This window comes from Crinia signifera, chromosome 6 (genome assembly GCF_055691185.1).
Source record: "Crinia signifera chromosome 6, ASM5569118v1, whole genome shotgun sequence".
Taxonomy (NCBI): Eukaryota; Metazoa; Chordata; class Amphibia; order Anura; family Myobatrachidae; genus Crinia; species Crinia signifera.
Genome location: NC_139222.1, coordinates 31,892,585 through 31,913,570, shown reverse-complemented (window position 1 = coordinate 31,913,570; position 20,986 = coordinate 31,892,585). Strand labels below are relative to the sequence as shown.

Here is a 20,986-nt window from a genome sequence, read left to right as displayed (position 1 = left end):
ATGTAATAATGGGCCTGATTCAGGGCACTGATCTGTGACTGTATGTAACATGTAATAATGGGCCTGATTCAGGGCACTGATCTGTGACTGTATGTAACATGTAATAATGGGCCTGATTCAGTGCACTGATGTGTGACTGTATGTAACATGTAATAATGGGCCTGATTCAGGGCACTGATCTGTGACTGTATGTAACATGTAATAATGGGCCTGATTCAGGGCACTGATGTGTAACTGTATGTAACGTGTAATAATGGGCCTGATTCAGGGCACTGATGTGTGACTATGTAACATGTAATAATGGGCCTGATTCAGGGCACACATGTGTTACTGTATGTAACATGTAATAATGGGCCTGATTCAGGGCACAGATGTGTGACTATGTAATATGTAATAATGGGCCTGATTCAGGGCAATGATGTGTGACTGTATGTAACAAGTAATAATAGGCCTGATTCAGGGCACTGACGTGTTACTGTATGTAACATTTAATAATGGGCCTGATTCAGGGCACACATGTGTGACTGTATGTAACATGTAATAATGGGCATGATTCAGGGCACTGATGTGTGACTGTATGTAACGTGTAATAATGGTCCTGATTCAGGGCACTGACGTGTGACTGTATGTAACGTGTAATAATGGGGATGATTCAGGGCACTGATGTGTGACTGTATGTAACGTGTAATAATGGGCCTGATTCAGGGCACTGATGTGTGACTGTATGTAACGTGTAATAATGGGCCTGATTCAGGGCACTGATGTGTGACTGTATGTAACATGTAATAATGGGCCCGATTCAGGGCACACATGTGTTACTCTATGTAACATGTAATAATGGGCCTGATTCAGGATCAGCTGCAGTTATGCAGTCTGTCCTATGTTGGGGGTCGCCCAGCCCAGGATAAGGCCGCCAAGAATGTAAGTTAGCGTCCTGCAATGTGATGGCAATCTAATAGCGATTACATGTGAGAACCATAAGGCTAGCCCCCCCGCCGTCACAGTGCCGCCATATTTGTCACACAGCTGACGTGATAATGGTCCGGGCCTGATAGCGGTATCGCTGCTAGCTGAATTACCCCTTATATGTATTAGAGACTGGTGTTATTATACCTCAGGACCATATCATGTGATTTCCCCGTGCCGCCCCCACACCGGCCACCTCCCTCCCCCCTCTTGGAACTCTCCTGGAGGGGGGAGATAGCATGTAGCCCAGTGTGATGTACAGGTGTCTTACAGTGTGTCCTGTGCAGCCATATTGCCCTTCCCCAGCCTTCCCTACAGTGTGTGTGCAGTCAGTAAGCAGCAGGGATATCCTGTGCCACTCACCTCAGGAGCAATGTAGTCGGGTGTACCAGCGTAGTCACTGGCTGTCCGGCCTCCATGCATGTTCACCAAGGCAATGCCGAAGTCGGCGATCTTCAGATGTCCAGTTCCAGCCACTAAGATGTTGTCCGGGTTCAGGTCTCTGTGATGACAATAAAACCTTGATGGTCACTTTGCTGTTGTGTACATAATGTATTACAGTAACATGAAATGACTTGTGTATAATCCTAGTATGTGGACTTTCCTTACAGGCTCCCGCTATACGATATACTAAGCATGGAGCCGGGGACTACAGATCTCGCATACAGCCTGCTATCAGTGTGCCGTGACAGTGCCGCCAGTGCTGACAGCTCCTGGGAGGATCCTCTGACACATGTGAGTACAGATTACTCTCTGCTCACCCACAGATGCCAGGATAAATCACTTGTGCAGGAGATCCTTTATGTGCTGTGAGTCAGTGGTGGATTTCCCACTAGGCATGTCCCGAGGGGTGCCACCTGCAGGGGGCGGTACAGCGGGTGACTCTGCATGAGAGCCCGGCTAGGTGACTGGATAGTGTAACACGTGTAGAGTAGGGAGCAGGCCTATTACACCTGCAGGGGGCGGTACAGCGGGTGACTCTGCATGAGAGCCGACTAGGTGACTGGATAGTGTAACACGTGTAGAGTAGGGAGCAGGCCTATTACACCTGCAGGGGGCGGTACAGCGGGTGACTCTGCATGAGAGCCCGGCTAGGTGACTGGATAGTGTAACACGTGTAGAGTAGGGAGCAGGCCTATTACACCTGCAGGGGGCGGTACAGCGGGTGACTCTGCATGAGAGCCCGGCTAGGTGACTGGATAGTGTAACACGTGTAGAGTAGGGAGCAGGCCTATTACACCTGCAGGGGGCGGCACAGCGGGTGACTCTGCATGAGAGCCCGGCTAGGTGACTGGATAGTGTAACACGTGTAGAGTAGGGAGCAGGCCTATTACACCTGCAGGGGGCGGTACAGCGGGTGACTCTGCATGAGAGCCCGGCTAGGTGACTGGATAGTGTAACACGTGTAGAGTAGGGAGCAGGTCTATTACACCTGCAGGGGGCGGCACAGCGGGTGACTCTGCATGAGAGCCCGGCTAGGTGACTGGATAGTGTAACACGTGTAGAGTAGGGAGCAGGCCTATTACACCTGCAGGGGGCGGCACAGCGGGTGACTCTGCATGAGAGCCCGGCTAGGTGACTGGATAGTGTAACACGTGTAGAGTAGGGAGCAGGCCTATTACACCTGCAGGGGGCGGTACAGCGGGTGACTCTGCATGAGAGCCCGGCTAGGTGACTGGATAGTGTAACACGTGTAGAGTAGGGAGCAGGCCTATTACACCTGCAGGGGGCGGTACAGCGGGTGACTCTGCATGAGAGCCGGCTAGGTGACTGGATAGTGTAACACGTGTAGAGTAGGGAGCAGGCCTATTACACCTGCAGGGGGCGGTACAGCGGGTGACTCTGCATGAGAGCCCGGCTAGGTGACTGGATAGTGTAACACGTGTAGAGTAGGGAGCAGGCCTATTACACCTGCAGGGGGCGGTACAGCGGGTGACTGCATGAGAGCCGGCTAGGTGACTGGATAGTGTAACACGTGTAGAGTAGGGAGCAGGCCTATTACACCTGCAGGGGGCGGTACAGCGGGTGACTCTGCATGAGAGCCGGCTAGGTGACTGGATAGTGTAACACGTGTAGAGTAGGGAGCAGGCCTATTACACCTGCAGGGGGCGGTACAGCGGGTGACTCTGCATGAGAGCCCGGGTAGGTGACTGGATAGTGTAACACGTGTAGAGTAGGGAGCAGGCTATTACACCTGCAGGGGGCGGTACAGCGGGTGACTCTGCATGAGAGCCCGGCTAGGTGACTGGATAGTGTAACACGTGTAGAGTAGGGAGCAGGCCTATTACACCTGCAGGGGGCGGTACAGCGGGTGACTCTGCATGAGAGCCGGCTAGGTGACTGGATAGTGTAACACGTGTAGAGTAGGGAGCAGGCCTATTACACCTGCAGGGGGCGGTACAGCGGGTGACTCTGCATGAGAGCCGGCTAGGTGACTGGATAGTGTAACACGTGTAGAGTAGGGAGCAGGCCTATTACACCTGCAGGCGGCGGCACAGCGGGTGACTCTGCATGAGAGCCCGGCTAGTTGACTGGATAGTGTAACACGTGTAGAGTAGGGAGCAGGCCTATTACACCTGCAGGGGGCGGTACAGCGGGTGACTCTGCATGAGAGCCGACTAGGTGACTGGATAGTGTAACCCGTGTAGAGCAGGGAGCAGGCCTATTACACCTGCAGGGGGCGGTACAGCGGGTGACTCTGCATGAGAGCCCGGCTAGGTGACTGGATAGTGTAACACGTGTAGAGTAGGGAGCAGGCCTATTACACCTGCAGGGGGCGGTACAGCGGGTGACTCTGCATGAGAGCTGGCTAGGTGACTGGATAGTGTAACGCGTGTAAAGTAGGGAGCAGGCCTATTACACCTGCAGGGGGCGGTACAGCGGGTGACTCTGCATGAGAGCCCGGCTAGGTGACTGGATAGTGTAACACGTGTAGAGTAGGGAGCAGGCCTATTACACCTGCAGGGGGCGGTACAGCGGGTGACTCTGCATGAGAGCCGGCTAGGTGACTGGATAGTGTAACACGTGTAGAGTAGGGAGCAGGCCTATTACACCTGCAGGGGGCGGTACAGCGGGTGACTCTGCATGAGAGCCCGGCTAGGTGACTGGATAGTGTAACACGTGTAGAGTAGGGAGCAGGCCTATTACACCTGCAGGTCAGTGTCCATTCTGGTGTCCCTGTAGTAAACTAGCGTTATATTGTAGCTGTATAATTACCGATGGATGATTCCCTGAGAGTGGAGGAATTGTATCCCGCAGATGATCTCAGCAGCGTAGAACCTGTAAATGGGAAATAGGTTATATTACAGCACAGCATGGCTGAGAGATTTCCAGCCAACACTCCCCACATTCCCTAACAACGTCCCTGTTTTCTATTCCCATCTGCCCCATGTAACGTGTCTGTTCCTGTAAGGCTGTAGTTACATCACCGAGGCTACTGACTGAGTATGCAGTCACATGATCATGGCCATTGGGGAATAGAAGCCGCAGTCACATGATCATGGCCATTGGGGAAGAGAAGCCGCAGTCACATGATCATGGCCATTGGGGAAGAGAAGCCGCAGTCACATGATCATGGCCATTGGGGAAGAGAAGCCGCAGTCACATGATCATGGCCATTGGGGAAGAGAAGCCGCAGTCACATGATCATGGCCATTGGGGAAGAGAAGCCGCAGTCACATGATCATGGCCATTGGGGAAGAGAAGCCGCAGTCACATGATCATGGCCATTGGGGAAGAGAAGCCGCAGTCACATGATCATGGCCATTGGGGAAGAGAAGCCGCAGTCACATGATCATGGCCATTGGGGAAGAGAAACCACAGTCACATGATCATGGCCATTGGGGAAGAGAAGCCGCAGTCACATGATCATGGCCATTGGGGAAGAGAAGCGGCAGTCACATGATCATGCCCATTGGGAAAGAGAAGCCACAGTCACATGATCATGGCCATTGGGGTAGAGAAGCCGCAGTCACATGATCATGGCCATTGGGGAATAGAAGTCACATGATCATGGCCAATGGGGAAGAGGAGCCGCAGTCACATGATCATGGCCATTGGGGAAGAGAAGCTGCACACATACATGTGACACAGATGTCCAGCAGTCCTGCGTAACGTCCCAATCACAGAGAGCCCAGGACTGCAATGTACTTATTACACCTTCCCCAGTCTGACAGAGGCCTCAGTTATACAGTCACCCCGAGTTTCCTCTGCAGATACAGGGGGTCAGATAGGAGATAGCAGCACAGATACAGCAGTGACCTCCCATATACTACAGACAGCATCGGTTACCTCCCATATACTACAGACCGCATCAGTGACCTCCCATATACTACAGACAGCATCAGTGACCTCCTGTATACTACAGACATCATCAGTGACCTCCCATATACTACAGACAGCACCAGTGACCTCCCATATACTACAGACAGCATCAGTGACCTCCCATATTCTACAGACAGCATTGGTGACCTCCCATATACTACAGACACCACCAGTGACCTCCCATATACTACAGACACCACCAGTGACCTCCCATATACTACAGACAGCATCGTGACCTCCCTTATACTACAGACACCACCAGTGACCTCCCGTATACTACAGACAGCATCAGTGACCTCCCATATACTACAGACACCACCAGTGACCTCCCATATACTACAGACAGCATCAGTGACCTCCCATATACTACAGACAGCATTAGTGACCTCCCATATACTACAGACACCACCAGTGACCTCCCATATACTACAGACAGCATCAGTGACCTCCCATATACTACAGACAGCATCAGTGACCTCCCATATACTACAGACAGCATTAGTGACCTCCCATATACTACAGACAGCAACAGTGACCTCCCATATACTACAGACAGCATCAGTGACCTCCCATATACTACAGACAGCATCAGTGACCTCCCATATACTACAGACACCACCAGTGACCTCCCATATACTACAGACACCACCAGTGACCTCCCATATACTACAGACAGCATTAGTGACCTCCCATATACTACAGACAGCATCGTGACCTCCCTTATACTACAGACACCACCAGTGACCTCCCATATACTACAGACAGCGTCAGTGACCTCCCGTATACTACAGACACCACCAGTGACCTCCCGTATACTACAGACACCACCAGTGACCTCCCATATACTACAGACAGCATCAGTGACCTCCCTTATACTACAGACACCACCAGTGACCTCCCGTATACTACAGACAGCATCAGTGACCTCCCGTATACTACAGACACCACCAGTGACCTCCCGTATACTACATACAGCATCACTGACCTCCCATATACTACAGACAGCATCAGTGACCTCCCATATACTACAGACAGTACGGGTGACCTCCCATATACTACAGACAGCATCAGTGACCTCCCATATACTACAGACAGCATTGGTGACCTCCCATATACTACAGACACCACCAGTGACCTCCCGTATACTACAGACAGTATCGGTGACCTCCCTTATACTACAGACACCACCAGTGACCTCCCATATACTACAGACAGCATCGGTGACCTCCCATATACTACAGACAGTACGGGTGACCTCCCATATACTACAGACACCACCAGTGACCTCCCATATACTACAGACAGCATCAGTGACCTCCCATATACTACAGACAGCATCAGTGACCTCCCATATACTACAGACAGCATCGGTGACCTCCCATATACTACAGACAGCATCAGTGACCTCCCATATACTACAGACAGCATCAGTGACCTCCCATATACTACAGACACCACCAGTGACCTCCCATATACTACAGACAGCATCAGTGACCTCCCATATACTACAGACACCACCAGTGACCTCCCATATACTACAGACAGCATCAGTGACCTCCCATATACTACAGACACCACCAGTGACCTCCCATATACTACAGACAGCATCAGTGACCTCCCGTATACTACAGACAGCATCAGTGACCTCCAATATACTACATACACCACCAGTGACCTCCCATATACTACAGACACCACCAGTGACCTCCCGTATACTACAGACACCACCAGTGACCTCCCATATACTACAGACTGCATCAGTGACCTCCCATATACTACAGACTGCATCAGTGACCTCCCATATACTACAGACAGCATCAGTGACCTCCCATATACTATAGACACCACCAGTGACCTCCCATATACTACATACACCACCAGTGACCTCCCATATACTACAGACACCACCAGTGACCTCCCGTATACTACAGACACCATCAGTGACCTCCCGTATACTACAGACAGCATCAGTGACCTCCCATATACTACAGACACCACCAGTGACCTCCCGTATACTACAGACAGCACCAGTGACCTCCCATATAATACAGACACCACCAGTGACCTCCCATATACTGCAGACAGCATCAGTGACCTCCCGTATACTACAGACAGCATCAGTGACCTCCCTTATACTACAGACAGCATCAGTGACCTCCCATATACTACAGACAGCATCAGTGACCTCCCATATACTACAGACACCATCAGTGACCTCCCATATACTACAGACAGCATCAGTGACCTCCCGTATACTACAGACAGCATCAGTGACCTCCCATATACTACAGACAGCATCAGTGACCTCCCGTATACTACAGACAGCATCAGTGACCTCCTGTCACAAACCGCGGTGTGCAGCCCCGTTTGCGACCACGTCCCTTACCTTCACGATGGTCCGCCCTGCCCTGCAGGTCCAATGCCTGTGCCGCCTCCATTGGTGGATCATGGTGTGATGTCCCCTGTGCCCCCGTGGGCAGTTGGCGATGCCCTCTGCCAGTTTCACGCCAGGCCCACGCACCTGTGACCTATGACACCTGTGACCAGCAATGTGCAAACCAATCACACTGACCGCTGGTCTGAACTCTGACCTGTACACCTGTAACAGAACCAAGGTGTACACTGACACTTCCTGGTTCTGATTGATGCTGCGGCTTGCAGCCAATCACTAACAGGCAAGGGGGATATAGATCAGGCCTTGGGTTTAACTTCCTGACCTTGAACAATTGCTTCCATCTGTTCCCTGAGTGTACTCCTGTGTCAGAGAAGTTCCCAAGGCTCCTGGCTATCCAGTCTCCAGCAATACCATCTCCAAGTGTCCTGTTGCTGCTGCTGCTGCTGCTGCTGCTACTTACCTGGTTCCGTTCATCTCCAGAGACTCCTGCTACTTCCATTACTGAGGTAGAGTGAGCAAGCTATCCCCAGCAGAGGATCCCGCTGGCACTGGCTAGCAATCCCCACTAGCTCCCAGGCTAGACCCATTGGCTCCCAGGCCAAACTGCTTTTAAAACCATCAGTGACTTTCTCCATCACAGTCCTGATCTGTCGACAGGCACTGTCAACATCCAAGTCGACTCTCAGCTACTGTCGTCTCCTAGTGACTAACAACATCTGTGTCATCTCCGACGTTCACCAGTTGCTGTATTACAGTATTGTCGCATATTCACCTGCTGCCGACATCCTGTGTCGACTGTGCACTGAAGTGCCCCCAGAGACTTTGCAACACCTTTCCTGGTTATCGACATCAAGTACTAATGACTCCCAGGTCGTCACCTCCGGCTCCCAGGCCGTCCTGCAGCTCCCAGGCTGCCAACTATCACCTCCGGCTCCCAGGCCGTCCTGCAGCTCCCAGGCTGCCAACTATCACCTCCGGCTCCCAGGCCGTCACACAGCTCCCAGGCTGCAAACTATCACCTCCAGCTCCCAGGCCGTCCCGCAGCTTCCAGGCTGTCTACTATCATCCCCGGCTCTCAGGCCGTCCTGCAGCTCCCAGGCTGCCAACTATCACCTCCGGCTCCCAGGCCGTCCTGCAGCTCCCAGGCTGCCAACTATCACCTCCGGCTCCCAGGCCGTCACACAGCTCCCAGGCTGCAAACTATCACCTCCAGCTCCCAGGCCGTCCCGCAGCTTCCAGGCTGTCTACTATCATCCCCGGCTCTCAGGCCGTCCTGCAGCTCCCAGGCTGCCAACTATCACCTCCGGCTCCCAGAACGTCCCACAGCTCCCAGGCTGCCAACTATCACCTCCGGCTCCGAGGCCGTCCCGCAGCTTCCAGGCTCTCTACTATCATCCCTGGCTCTCAGGCCGTCCTGCAGCTCCCAGGCTGCCAACTATCACCTCCGGCTCCTAGGCCGTCCCACAGCTCCCAGGCTGCCAACTATCACCTCCGGCTCCGAGGCCGTCCCGCAGCTTCCAGGCTGTCTACTATCATCCCCGGCTCTCAGGCCGTCTCAAAGACATTCTCTCAAATCTCCTGTGTCCTCAGTCCCAGCCTGCGTCCAGAGGACCAGGGCAGGGGGCCGCGACCTGCTTGTCAGACGCAGCCAAGTCCATAGTTCCTTGCGGGACTCCCTAGTGAATACCACTGGCAAGTTAGACTCCGCGCCCCTGCTTCTGGTCTCCGCCAACCCTCTGGTTCGCTGTGCCCAGGTCCCCAGTGCATGTCATACATAAAGCCTCCTGCTTTCCAGCGCCCTCCATTGGTCCACCACTGTCACAGCCAGGAACACAAGAAACCCCGGTGCTGACACCCCCCATATACTACAGACAGCATCGGTGACCTTCCATATACTATAGACACCACCGGTGACCTCCCGTGTACTACAGACAGCATCAGTGACCTCCCATATACTACATACAGCATCGGTGACCTCCCATATACTACAGACAGCATCAGTGACCTCCCGTATACTACAGACATCATCAGTGACCTCCCATATACTACAGACCGCATCGGTGACCTTCCATATACTATAGACACCACCGGTGACCTCCCGTGTACTACAGACAGCATCAGTGACCTCCTATATACTACAGACAGCATCAGTGACCTCCCATATTCTACAGACACCACCAGTGACCTCCCATGTACTACAGACAGCAATGGTGACCTCCCATATACTACAGGCACCACCAGTGACCTCCCGTGTACTACAGACACCACCAGTGACCTCCCATATACTACAGACAGCATCAGTGACCTCCCATATACTACAGACACCACCAGTGACCTCCCATATACTACAGACACCACCAGTGACCTCCCATGTACTACAGACACCACCGGTGACCTCCCATGTACTACAGACACCACCAGTGACCTCCCATATACTACAGACTGCATCAGTGACCTCCAATATACTACAGACTGCATCAGTGACCTCCCATATACTACAGACTGCATCAGTGACCTCCCATATACTACAGACAGCATCAGTGACCTCCCATATACTACAGACACCACCAGTGACCTCCCATATACTACAGACAGCATCAGTGACCTCCCATATACTACAGACACCACCAGTGACCTCCCATATACTACAGACAGCATCGGTGTCCTCCCATATACTACAGACACCACCAGTGACCTCCCGTATACTACAGACACCACCAGTGACCTCCCGGATACTACAGACACCACCAGTGACCTCCCGTATACTACAGACACCACCAGTGACCTCCCGTATACTACAGACACCACCAGTGACCTCCCGGATACTACAGACACCACCAGTGACCTCCCGTATACTACAGACACCACCAGTGATCTCCCATATACTACAGACAGCATCAGTGACCTCCCATATACTAGACAGCATCGGTGACCTCCCATATACTACAGACACCACCAGTGACCTCCCATATATGATGATGATGGACTATATATGTCGACGTCGCTGTCCATGTCGGCGATGGCGTCGGCGTCCGGAGTCCGACGAAATCCATGTGGGAACCTATGGAAGGAAACCATACTCACCTGTCCCAGGGCGACGTAGTCCAGGTAAGGGTCTTTGCAAAAAAACAAACCGACACCCGAAACCAGCCGGACAGCAGGAGCCGCACGGTGTTTGTGTACATCGTGCGGCTCCGCCTCCCGAATGCCGCTATTGGCCGCCTTGCGGCCTAGCGGCTCCTGATTGGCCTTACCTGGACTACGTCGCCCTGGGACAGGTGAGTATGGTTTCCTTCCACAGCTTCCACATGGATTTCCTCGGACTCCGGACCGCCGACAGCGAGGACGACATGGACAGCGACGTCGACATGGATCCAGAAGACGACACAGGACATCAGGACCAGGGCTACCTACGGGAAGAAGATAGGTAAGTATTAGTATGTGTGGGCTTTGTATGTATTAAAGTTTTATTTTAAGTATGTGTCAGTGTGTTTTATTGTACTATTTTTAATACTGTGGCACTACAAGGCCCAGCGGGCCCTTTAATGCCCCGCAGGCTGGGACTTGTGGTTCTCCAAGTCCCAGCTTGCGGGGGAGGCTTGCTGGGACTCATAGTGCCCCAGTATTAGACAATAGTTTAATCTTTTTTTTTTACACCAAGATCAGCTCGATGCCCACCGCCCAGGGGCATCGAGGACAGCACCAGGCTTCAGCCTGGTCAGGTAAGTCCTGGAGGGGGGGGACCCCAGGGCCCCTGGCCAGGCTGACTGGTCGGTAGGGCTGAAAGCTTTGGCCGGGGGGAATTGTATAAAAAGTCTCCCCCCGGCTGTGGCATTACCCTGCTGGCTGGGTTGGCCTGGGGCTGGTTCTTGAAATACGGGGGACCCCTACTCATTTTGTCCCCCGTATTTTGGGAACCAGCCCCGGAACTGGAGCCTGGGGCTGGTTGTTAAAAATCAAGGAACCCCTATTTGTCGGGTTCCCTGATTTTTAATTACCGGCCCCGGCTCTGTCAGCCTGGTGCTGGTTACAGCTGTGGGGAGGACCCCACGCCGTTTTTTTTTAAATATTTTTTTTTTTACACTAAAGCCTGCACGGATCTGACTGATCCGTGCAGGCTTAAAGCAAATACGACAGGGAAAGCAAGGTATTTGCGTGGGTGTTTTACACCACTTAGCAGCCGTATTATCAGTACGGCTGCTTAGTACATCAGGAACCACCATTCTTTTGAATGGTGATTTCTGTCGTATCCTATCGATGGTGTAGACATTCGTATTTGTAAATACAAATACGAATGTTCCATCTTTAGGAATACGAATTGTTGTAAATCCCGAAAATACAAATTTGTAAAAAAAAAAGGTGTATTTCTGCCTATGAATAGACCTTTTTTCTACGAATCCATTTTGGTAAATGTCCCCCAAAATCGCATGGCATACACCCAATGCACAGCCATGCGATTTTAAATTGTATAAGCCCCTATATGATGTTTAATTGTATAAGCACCCTAATGGGGGCTTACAATACTGCGGTCGCCACACTATAGTAAAAATCAACTCCATGCTGACGTGGATAGTGGGGGTATGAAAAGGTCGTAGGACGCGTACCGCCACCCCTCGCACCCCATGTTATAGAGGCCACTTTTTACATTGAAAAACCCATTAGGGTGCTTATACAATTTTAAATCGCATACCATTGTATATGCGATACAATGCCATACAATGCGATGGTATACAATTTAAAATTGTATAACATCGCCTGCCATCGCGTAACATCGCATCGCATACCATCGCATGCCTTATGGTCTGCGATGCGATGGGCTCCGTGCTAGTACACAAGTACCTATTCCTGCCCTACATTACCTCACACACCAGTCTCCATCTTTTCACTTTTGTTTTTGCATTAATACCAGCGCTATCCTGCACTGTATTATTTATCTATTATTTATTTATCCCACCCAGCTCTGTATTAATCACTCACATTTCCTAAACACATCAATCACCCAGCGTTCCATCCTCCAATCATACATTAGCAATAATAAAATGCATAAACGTTTTCCATAATTAGAAGAAGAGATGAACGGTGTCTGTCATCCAAGTATATCACAACACGCTAAGCGGGCGAGATGTACTGAGCCTTAAAAAGTGATAAAATGGTGAGTGATAAACCTCCAACCAATCAGCTCCTACCTGTCATTTTTCAAACACAGCCTGCGACATGGCTATTACCAGCTGATTGGCTGGTTGTTTATTACTCTCAATTTTATCACTTTTCAAGCTTAGTACATCTCGCCCGCTGTGATGTCAGGGCATCCTCATATACCTATTGTAGCATTAATGCGACACACAGCACAAGTCACCCGGCACAACTGAGACACTCTGAGATGCGCAGCATCAAATCATCAGGAAAATATATGTATTTCTCTTTACATTTTTATTTCATCAGCAAATCACCTCCCACAGGGCCATATGTACTAAGCCAGGTGACATGATACAGTGGGAAGGGGTTGGGATCATTTGGTCTATTGCATTATGGTCGAAAGTCATTAGGTCGAATCCATTAGGTCGACATGCTAAAAGGTCGACATGACTCTAGGTCGACATGGGAAAAGGTCGACATGATTCTAGGTCGAAAGGTCATTAGTTCGACAAGGTCATTAGTTCGACAAGGTCATTAGTTCGACATTGTCTATGTCGACATTCACAAGGTCGACATGGGGTTTTTCACTGTTTTTTTACCTGAATGTCAACACAGTCGACATGGACACAGTTTAAAGTGCACTGCATCCCCTCGCATCGCTTGCTGCGCTCGCAATGCGTCGGGCACGGTGCCTCGCTACGCTCGGCACACTATTTTATTCTCCCACCATGCCCTAGTGGATGGTAGGGCATGAAATACCGCCTGTCGGCACATGTTGGCTCAAAAAACAGTGAAAAACTCCATGTCGACCTTGTGAATGTCGACATAGACAATGTCGAACTAATGACCTTGTCGAACTAATAACCTGTCGAACTAGAATCATGTCGACCTTTTCCCATGTCGACCATAATGCAGTAGACCAAATGACCGCATCCCGTGGGAAGTGATAACGCACCAACCAATCAGCTCCTAACAGGATAGGTTTAACATTGACAGTTAGGGGCTGATTGGCTGGTGCAGCTTCATCAGGCTTAATAAACCTGTCTCACGGTGTATTACAGATGCTGGGTTGCTAGATTAATGCACAGAAGCTAGTGTTACACATGTACATATGTCTGGGTGTCTGTTTTTGGTCATTTCCCCTGTCCTGGAAGAGGATGATGTGGAATATAATGTAGATGTGATGTGCCGCACGGCCATCACCAACTGCCGCCCGCATGCCACATTTGAATGATGCAGCCTCAGCACTGGCATTTCCTGGGCAGAAGTGGACGAGGACGCAGGGAAAAAAACAGCTGTCAGGTAAGAGCCATTTTCAGGCAAAAAAATCGCAGCCAGTGACTGTAGTGAGTGACCAGTGAGTGGAGCTCAGCGCACAATTACATCTGTGCTTTTTCTTTCTCTTTTCCCCCTTTTTTTCTTCTTTTTCTCACTTCGATCACCTTCTGCCTCCGGCTACAATGAGCCGTCGAGAGTTGTCCCAGCTAATTGGAAACCAAGGTCAGTAAAAAGTTTGTTCAGTAAATTAAATATTTTAGTGGCAATACACACGCAGATTTATCTTCAGATCTGGCTGGTTGGAACAAAAACATGGTTATGGATGAGAGCAAATGGCAGCTGACAGCTTGGAAATGCTGGAAAACTGACAAACTGTCACTCATCCATCACCATGTTTTTGTCCCAACCAGCCAGATCTGAAGATAAATCTTACTAGTGTATGGGCACCTGTCCTTTGTAGTGGGAGGGATTATAGCAGTGGTGGTTGGCCAGTGTCCCTGTGTTACTGGCTGGCACCTCCCATGCTGTTAGTTACAGATCAGGAAGCGCTAAACATTGGGGCCTGCATCCGTACACGCATACTGCTGCAGCTCTGTATTTCAGTTGTATGGTAATTTAATATATAAAATCATGTTATTGCTGGAACTCTTATTGTACACCAGCAATATCTGATCCTCACATGTCACATATGGCTATTTGTTATATCTACAATATATGAAATATCATTTTAGATGGACCCAGCCAGAACATCAGAGAGGCTTGGCTGAGGTCAGGACGCCGCAGACCAACCGATGGGAGTCGATCAGGAAGAAGATCTGGACCATCATCGGAAAGAGGAAGATTTGGACGGAGAGGAAGAGGAGGACATGAGCCCAGTGGCAGTGACCATCAGGCAGAGGCTGTGAGACCAGATCACCTCCTGCTGGAAATATTCCTGCAGTTCTTCAAGCCCCGTCTCCCCACCTTCTGCAGGCACACCATTGCGGAAGGAGAGAAACCAGAGCACTGCGCCATCTGCATCTCTAACATTGAGGTAGGTACAGAAATGGCTTTATCACACTGTCGTGACACCTTCCATGTTCCCTGTCTTACAGAATGGCTGAAGGTCAACAACACCTGCCCTCTGTGCCGCGAGGGACTCTTCAGCCTGGACGTTCTCTCCCACCTCACCTGATGGCTCCCCAGCGAACAACCAAAATGTAAGAGCAAAGGTCTAAAGCGGTAAGTTCCTATTTAAAATTATTAATACATTTTTCCATCTTTTCTTTTACTCCTTTTCTTTTAATCCTATTCTTTTTTTTGCAAACAATCAAATGATTGTAAAGACTTGTTCCTGATCCCTCCAGTTTCTGCAATCATTTTTCTGGAGGGAATTGACGGTAACAAGCTGGGGATTAGGGCTAATGGCGACACCCCACAAAAAAAAACGACATTGAGCAGCCACCTCATGGGTGTGTTGGAAGAGCTGCTGATTATTATTATGGTGACTGTTACACCGAACTTAATGATAACTTAATAACTTGATCATTTAACATTTAAACTTGGGTATGACCGGGTACTTCAGCTAGTAATTAGTAACCCTGACGATTTTCCTCGCCAATAGGTCTCTGTCATTATTTTCGATTTGTTTATTAGTGTTTTACGTGTGTATAAATAAATGTGGGCTAATGGTGTGTACACACGGTCAGATGTGCCTTAAGATCCTATCCACGATCTGATCAGATAGGATCGTGGATAGGATCTTAAGGCACATCCGATTTGCTTCCTATCTTGACTATATAGTGCAGATCTGCATTATATAGACAAGGCAGCCAAGACTTTCTGGCTTCCGATACGTGAATGCGCATCGGGATCGGATCGGGATCGCAAGGGTTAAAACCCTTGCGATCTGCATCCGATGCCGATCCGATGTTGACTATCGTCAACATCAGAAAGGAAATCGGACCGTGTGTACACAGCATTACATTAGCTGATGCAGTGTAACATATTCATTTTATCATGATTTATAGAGCTCCAAAATATAACATTACATTGTGTCACAGGTCTTGCCATACATCATGGAATTAACGCCACACGAGATACAGAAAAACAGTGTTATAGGCTAAGGGGGTTATTTAATGTGTAGGTCACGGCGGACGAGCTTGCTCCTGTCCTGTTCTCAGTCAGCTCGTCCGAGAACATGCAGGCGGGAGTCAATGTCCCCCCTGCCGGGGAGCGAGAAGGGGGCGTGGCCTCGAGTTGTGTCCGGGAAGAGGCGAGCTGCAGCCGGCAGCTGGTCACTTCCTGGCCGTTCTCGGCAGAAAGAGCCCGACAGCTAGTGAAGTCGGGCTCGTTTTGCAGAGAAACCTTGCTCAATGTTGTTGGGGAAGATGGCATTGACTAGGACCCGACGACCATCTCCCCTGTAGGGAGATGGTCGCCCGCGATTGAATACCCCCCTAAGGCAGAATTTCCAAAGCTCCATAATTACTGGCCAGGTTTTAAGGATGTCCATGTGAGAGCACAGATGACTTAACTACATTACTCATTTTGATTTAAATGCCTGGACTCAAGCATGGCTATCCTTAAAACTTGGACTGTAAGGAATATTTTGGGAAACTCTAGGATAAAGTGTGATTTTGGCAACAGTATCAGCAAGTAAACCAATCAGACGGAGCTGGATTAAGGATTGGGGGGGTCTAATGCATCTAAGAAAAGCCCTAAGGTCTAAAATTAAAATCAGAGCATCGCAATCACTAAATTCATTTATTTTTTAAATGATTGGGTAACTGGCCTTATTTGCATGAAGCAATTCATATACCACCGGTGCTCATATATGTAAGATTAGCAGGGCCAGAATCTTAGCATTTATTTAGTGGAGATGGAGCTGAAACTTCACGTTTTCATCTGGAACGCTAAATGCAGCAGCAGTATTAGGAAATACTACTAGAATATCTGTCAGTGGTAACAGACTAGGAAACAGCGAGTAATTATACAGGTTATATTGGAAAAAGAAACATCTGCAATGTAGCCACAATGAGGAAAATTAAATAAGGCACAATAGGCCTTACTGAATGTGAGCTGGAAAACAAAGAACAGACGATCGCTTCTGTATACATGAGCAAATACACTGTGGCCCTTATTCTAGTTGACTCGGTCGGATGCGTATTTCGGACGGCCACCCAGTGTTCTTAGCCCCGCCTACCATACAGATCGCCCACACCGTCCGAATGCTATGTCAGCTGTCCGCCCCACACACGTGCGTCACGGACAGATTACCATACGCATGCCCAGCTATTGCCAGAGGGGAAATAATGCCGACATTGCAGTCAAAGGTCACGAGGGACCAGTTAATAACCGCATAACCATGGACCAAAGTTCCCCACTGATTACTGAAGATCTGATGTACAAAATAGCAGACAGCAAGTAAAATGGCTGCCACCAGTATGCATAGGCGACATATTGTCCTGTGGCATACATCCCTACCAGCTACCACCATGGGAAAATATTTCATTTATTTACCGTTTCTTATATAGCGCAGCATATACTGTTGCGCTTTAAGATTTTGGCCAGGATATAACCTTACCCCCATCAAAAACTACATCCAAGGCTGTGGCACCCTGCAGATCTCGTACCAGCGCCGCCAGTGGCCGACTTGAACTCTAAAATGGCGCCAATATCAGACATAAAATCCTACCAATGCCACCCACAGGAAACAAATCTAAATGACATAGATAGCAACCTCAATCTACTGTATATTATAAAATAATATACCATAAGTCCTGAATAAAACACAAAGGAATGGTAACAAGAGAAATACTCCCTCTAATAATGGGGGCCAATAGCTCCGCAGATTTGCCTACCAAACATGCTGGAAAGGCTAAAAATCATTCCTGTTACTTAAAGCCAAAGCCGTGCAAATGCTTGTACAAGATTAACTGAAATACCGCCCCCGGCCTGGGGTAACCCGGCCCCGCATAGTGTGTATATAAACCCTAACCCTAACTGAAGGGGCTAAGCAGGATACAGCATAGCAGCCCCGGAACCTAACCGGACCCCGCCAGTATGAACGGCGCCAGAGAGATACTCCGCGCGCCAGAGAGATACTCCGCTGCACAGCCGAAACCTGCAGATGTCCCAGAAGGACCCGCGAGTAATGGCGGCCGCAGCTTTAGAGGCTCCATCACAGGCCGCGTCGCTGCTGCGATAAACTACCGGCAGCGCTGTGACCAGGAGGCCCAGCGCCGCAAACCTAAGCGACCCGCGGAAGTTAAACTGCTCATTACACTGTGACGTGACCCGATGCCTATACAGCGCAAGGGGACACGGCAAATGCTCAGGCCCAGCAAATGCAATATGGATAGATGAAGGAGAGAATATAACAAATAGGAAGAAATACAGATTAGAATATAGATGAGAGATTTAGCAGAGAAAGAAAAAGAAAAGTGAAAACAGAAAGATGATACAATATGAGCAGAATTTAACCACTTCAACAATATACTTATCAGCACAACGAATCTGACTGAAAACAGATGGAACCTTCTAGACATAGGCATATATCAGATGTAGAGCCACTCCCCTGACATTCCATCAACCAATCAAATCAGTACTCCCTTCACACAATGTTCCTCCCCTTAAAACCTCACCCACCTGCATGTGGGGGCGCCGGGGCCTGCGGTGCTATAGTCACCCCCCCCCCAATCCCCCGCAGACTTACCTATCTCGCTGGTCCTAGCGGCTCCGTTCTTCTGCTGAGGACCACCACAAAATGGCTGCCCCCATATAGCACACAGTTCTCTGAAACTGTCTGCTGTATGGGGGTGCCATTTTGTGGTGGTCCTCAGCAGAAGAACGGAGCCGCCGGGACCAGCGCGATAGGTAAGGCTGTGGGGGATTGGGGGGGTTTGCATGGGCGGTGGGTGCTTGGCGGGGTGGCGGCGCCAAAACTTAGCTACGCCACTGCCTATGGCCTTCTCTTCGCATCCCCCGCCGCCCTGCGCGTCCCCGTCGATCCGCGCTGCCCTCCCCTGTGTCCGGGCAGCCTCCTGCTGTGCTGCCCAGACAGTGACCTCCTCCTCCCTGCACAGCTTCCGGGTGCAGGGAGGAGGAAACGGAGCCCTTACAGCCAGGTAAGGGTGCAGGGAGGGAGGGGGGTCCCGCTACACATCGCCGGTCATCGCCTTTGAGTTAATAATCGCATATGTTACTGCATATGCGATTATTAACAATGAGAATGCCGGCGATGTGCGGCGGGGGTTATTGGAGAATCCCGCCCATACTCTTTAGTTAATCTTTTTCTCTCTCTTCTCCTCTCTCAACTGAAGTCTGTATCATCACCACACACAGGGCCAGATGCACTAAGCTTCAAAAGTGATAAAGTGGAGAGTGATTAAAACCAACCAATCAGCTCCTGTATGACATTTTGTAAACATAGTCTATGACATGGCAGGTAGGAGCTGATTGGCTGGTGGTTTATCACTCTCCATTGTCTCCCCAGTGTGTGTTACTGTTTTGTATCTGTGTTGGTTGTCAATGAATATAAAAGGGTATGGGTGAAAACCGGACCAACACAAAACCTCCGGACCGCCGGACCGGACATCAAACTCTGCATTTTGTAGCTTGTAGCCTCCGGTCCGGGGGGTGTCCTGTCCGGGGGTGTCCTGTCCTGGGGGGCTGCCTGTCACACCTGTCACCAGGTAGAGGAGGGCGGGGTAGAATAAAGTCTCCCTGTATGGTCCGGCCATGTAGCAAAAACCGGACGGTCAGGACCACCCGGGGAGGCTGTAATCTCCCCTTCCCCATGTCCCTGGTGATAGCAATCACAGGGACCCCCCCGGACAAGACACCCCTGGACAGGACACCCCCCAGACCGGACCCTACAAGCTCCGGACTGCAGATTTTGATGTCCTGTCCGGCAGTCCGGGGTTTAGTCTGGTCCGGTTTTTACATAGTCCCAATATAAAACAAGGTGTGACAGCACCACATAGTGACACACAACAGAAAAATAAACATTGGAAAATTGAGAAAAACATCGGCGGATAAATCTAGTGATGTTGAGGAAACATTGGATTGGGTTAAACATCGAACATTGGAACCATAAATCCGATGTTGTCGATGAAACATCATATGATTACCCATCCCTACCTACCAGTGTCCCTCTTCGCAAAAGCTACAAGTTGGGAGGTATGGGGGAGGGTACAGAAGAGCCTCTGCCTCTCACATCTCCTCCATCCCATGCAGAGCTCTTGTTAGGACTTACCACAGGCGCCTTTCTCAGCATCTGCCGCATACTCCCTCCTGCCGCCTGTCTGGTGTCCATGCCGGCGGTACCAGTGCTAGGGCCACTTGTCACTATATATATCATGGTGGGGAATCAGGGTGTCAGTCTCCCCTGGGCTGCGGCTGGGCTGAGCAGGGCTCCGATCATCCACCCTGCTGCTGCTGGGCTCCCTGCAATCTGGTCTGCTGAAGCGGGGCTGCGGACAGGCTGTACACAGGGAGATGCTGGACTCCTTCCGCCGGATACACTGACTGCTGCTGCCGGCTGCTTCTCTCGCTGCGAATGCGCCCCCGCCCGGCCCAGCAGCAGCATGACAGGGAGCCGCACACATGATGACAGAGGCAGCTGCAATTCCGCCCAGCAGCCACTAGGGGCAGAGTTCCCCGGGGGCGGCGCTGTGTGTGTGATGCTGCGTCACTGTAGGGCAGGTTCCCGCCCGGGCTGCTGCGGTGACAGAGGAGGAGAAGACTCCCGGTACCGGGCATGGGAATGGCCCTGGAGGCACCTGTCAGCACCTGGGCCCAGCCGCTGTGGAGGAGAGGTAGGCGGCCCTCAGGGAGAGCAGGTGATTGGTCAGTGTGTGTGATGTGGGCGGGGCTGGCTCCCTGCGGCCGGTGTCCCCTCAGCTC

At 50.6% G+C, this 20,986-nt stretch overlaps 1 protein-coding gene across 1 annotated transcript in view; it reads right to left on the bottom strand.

The window, feature by feature from the left end:
- Positions 1–20,508, bottom strand: part of LOC146007503 (protein kinase C delta type-like) — a 28,726-nt gene extending 8,218 nt beyond the window's left edge. Inside the window, exons 1-4 of the mRNA XM_083145904.1 lie at positions 20,337–20,508; positions 10,939–11,094; positions 4,183–4,245; positions 1,330–1,468 (exon numbers count right to left, since the gene is read on the bottom strand). Of these exons, the coding sequence (XP_083002030.1) occupies positions 1,330–1,389 (60 nt within the window). The 5' untranslated portion in view covers positions 1,390–1,468; positions 4,183–4,245; positions 10,939–11,094; positions 20,337–20,508. The remainder of the gene's footprint in view (positions 1–1,329; positions 1,469–4,182; positions 4,246–10,938; positions 11,095–20,336) is intronic.
- Between the last annotated feature and the right edge of the window lie 478 nt (positions 20,509–20,986).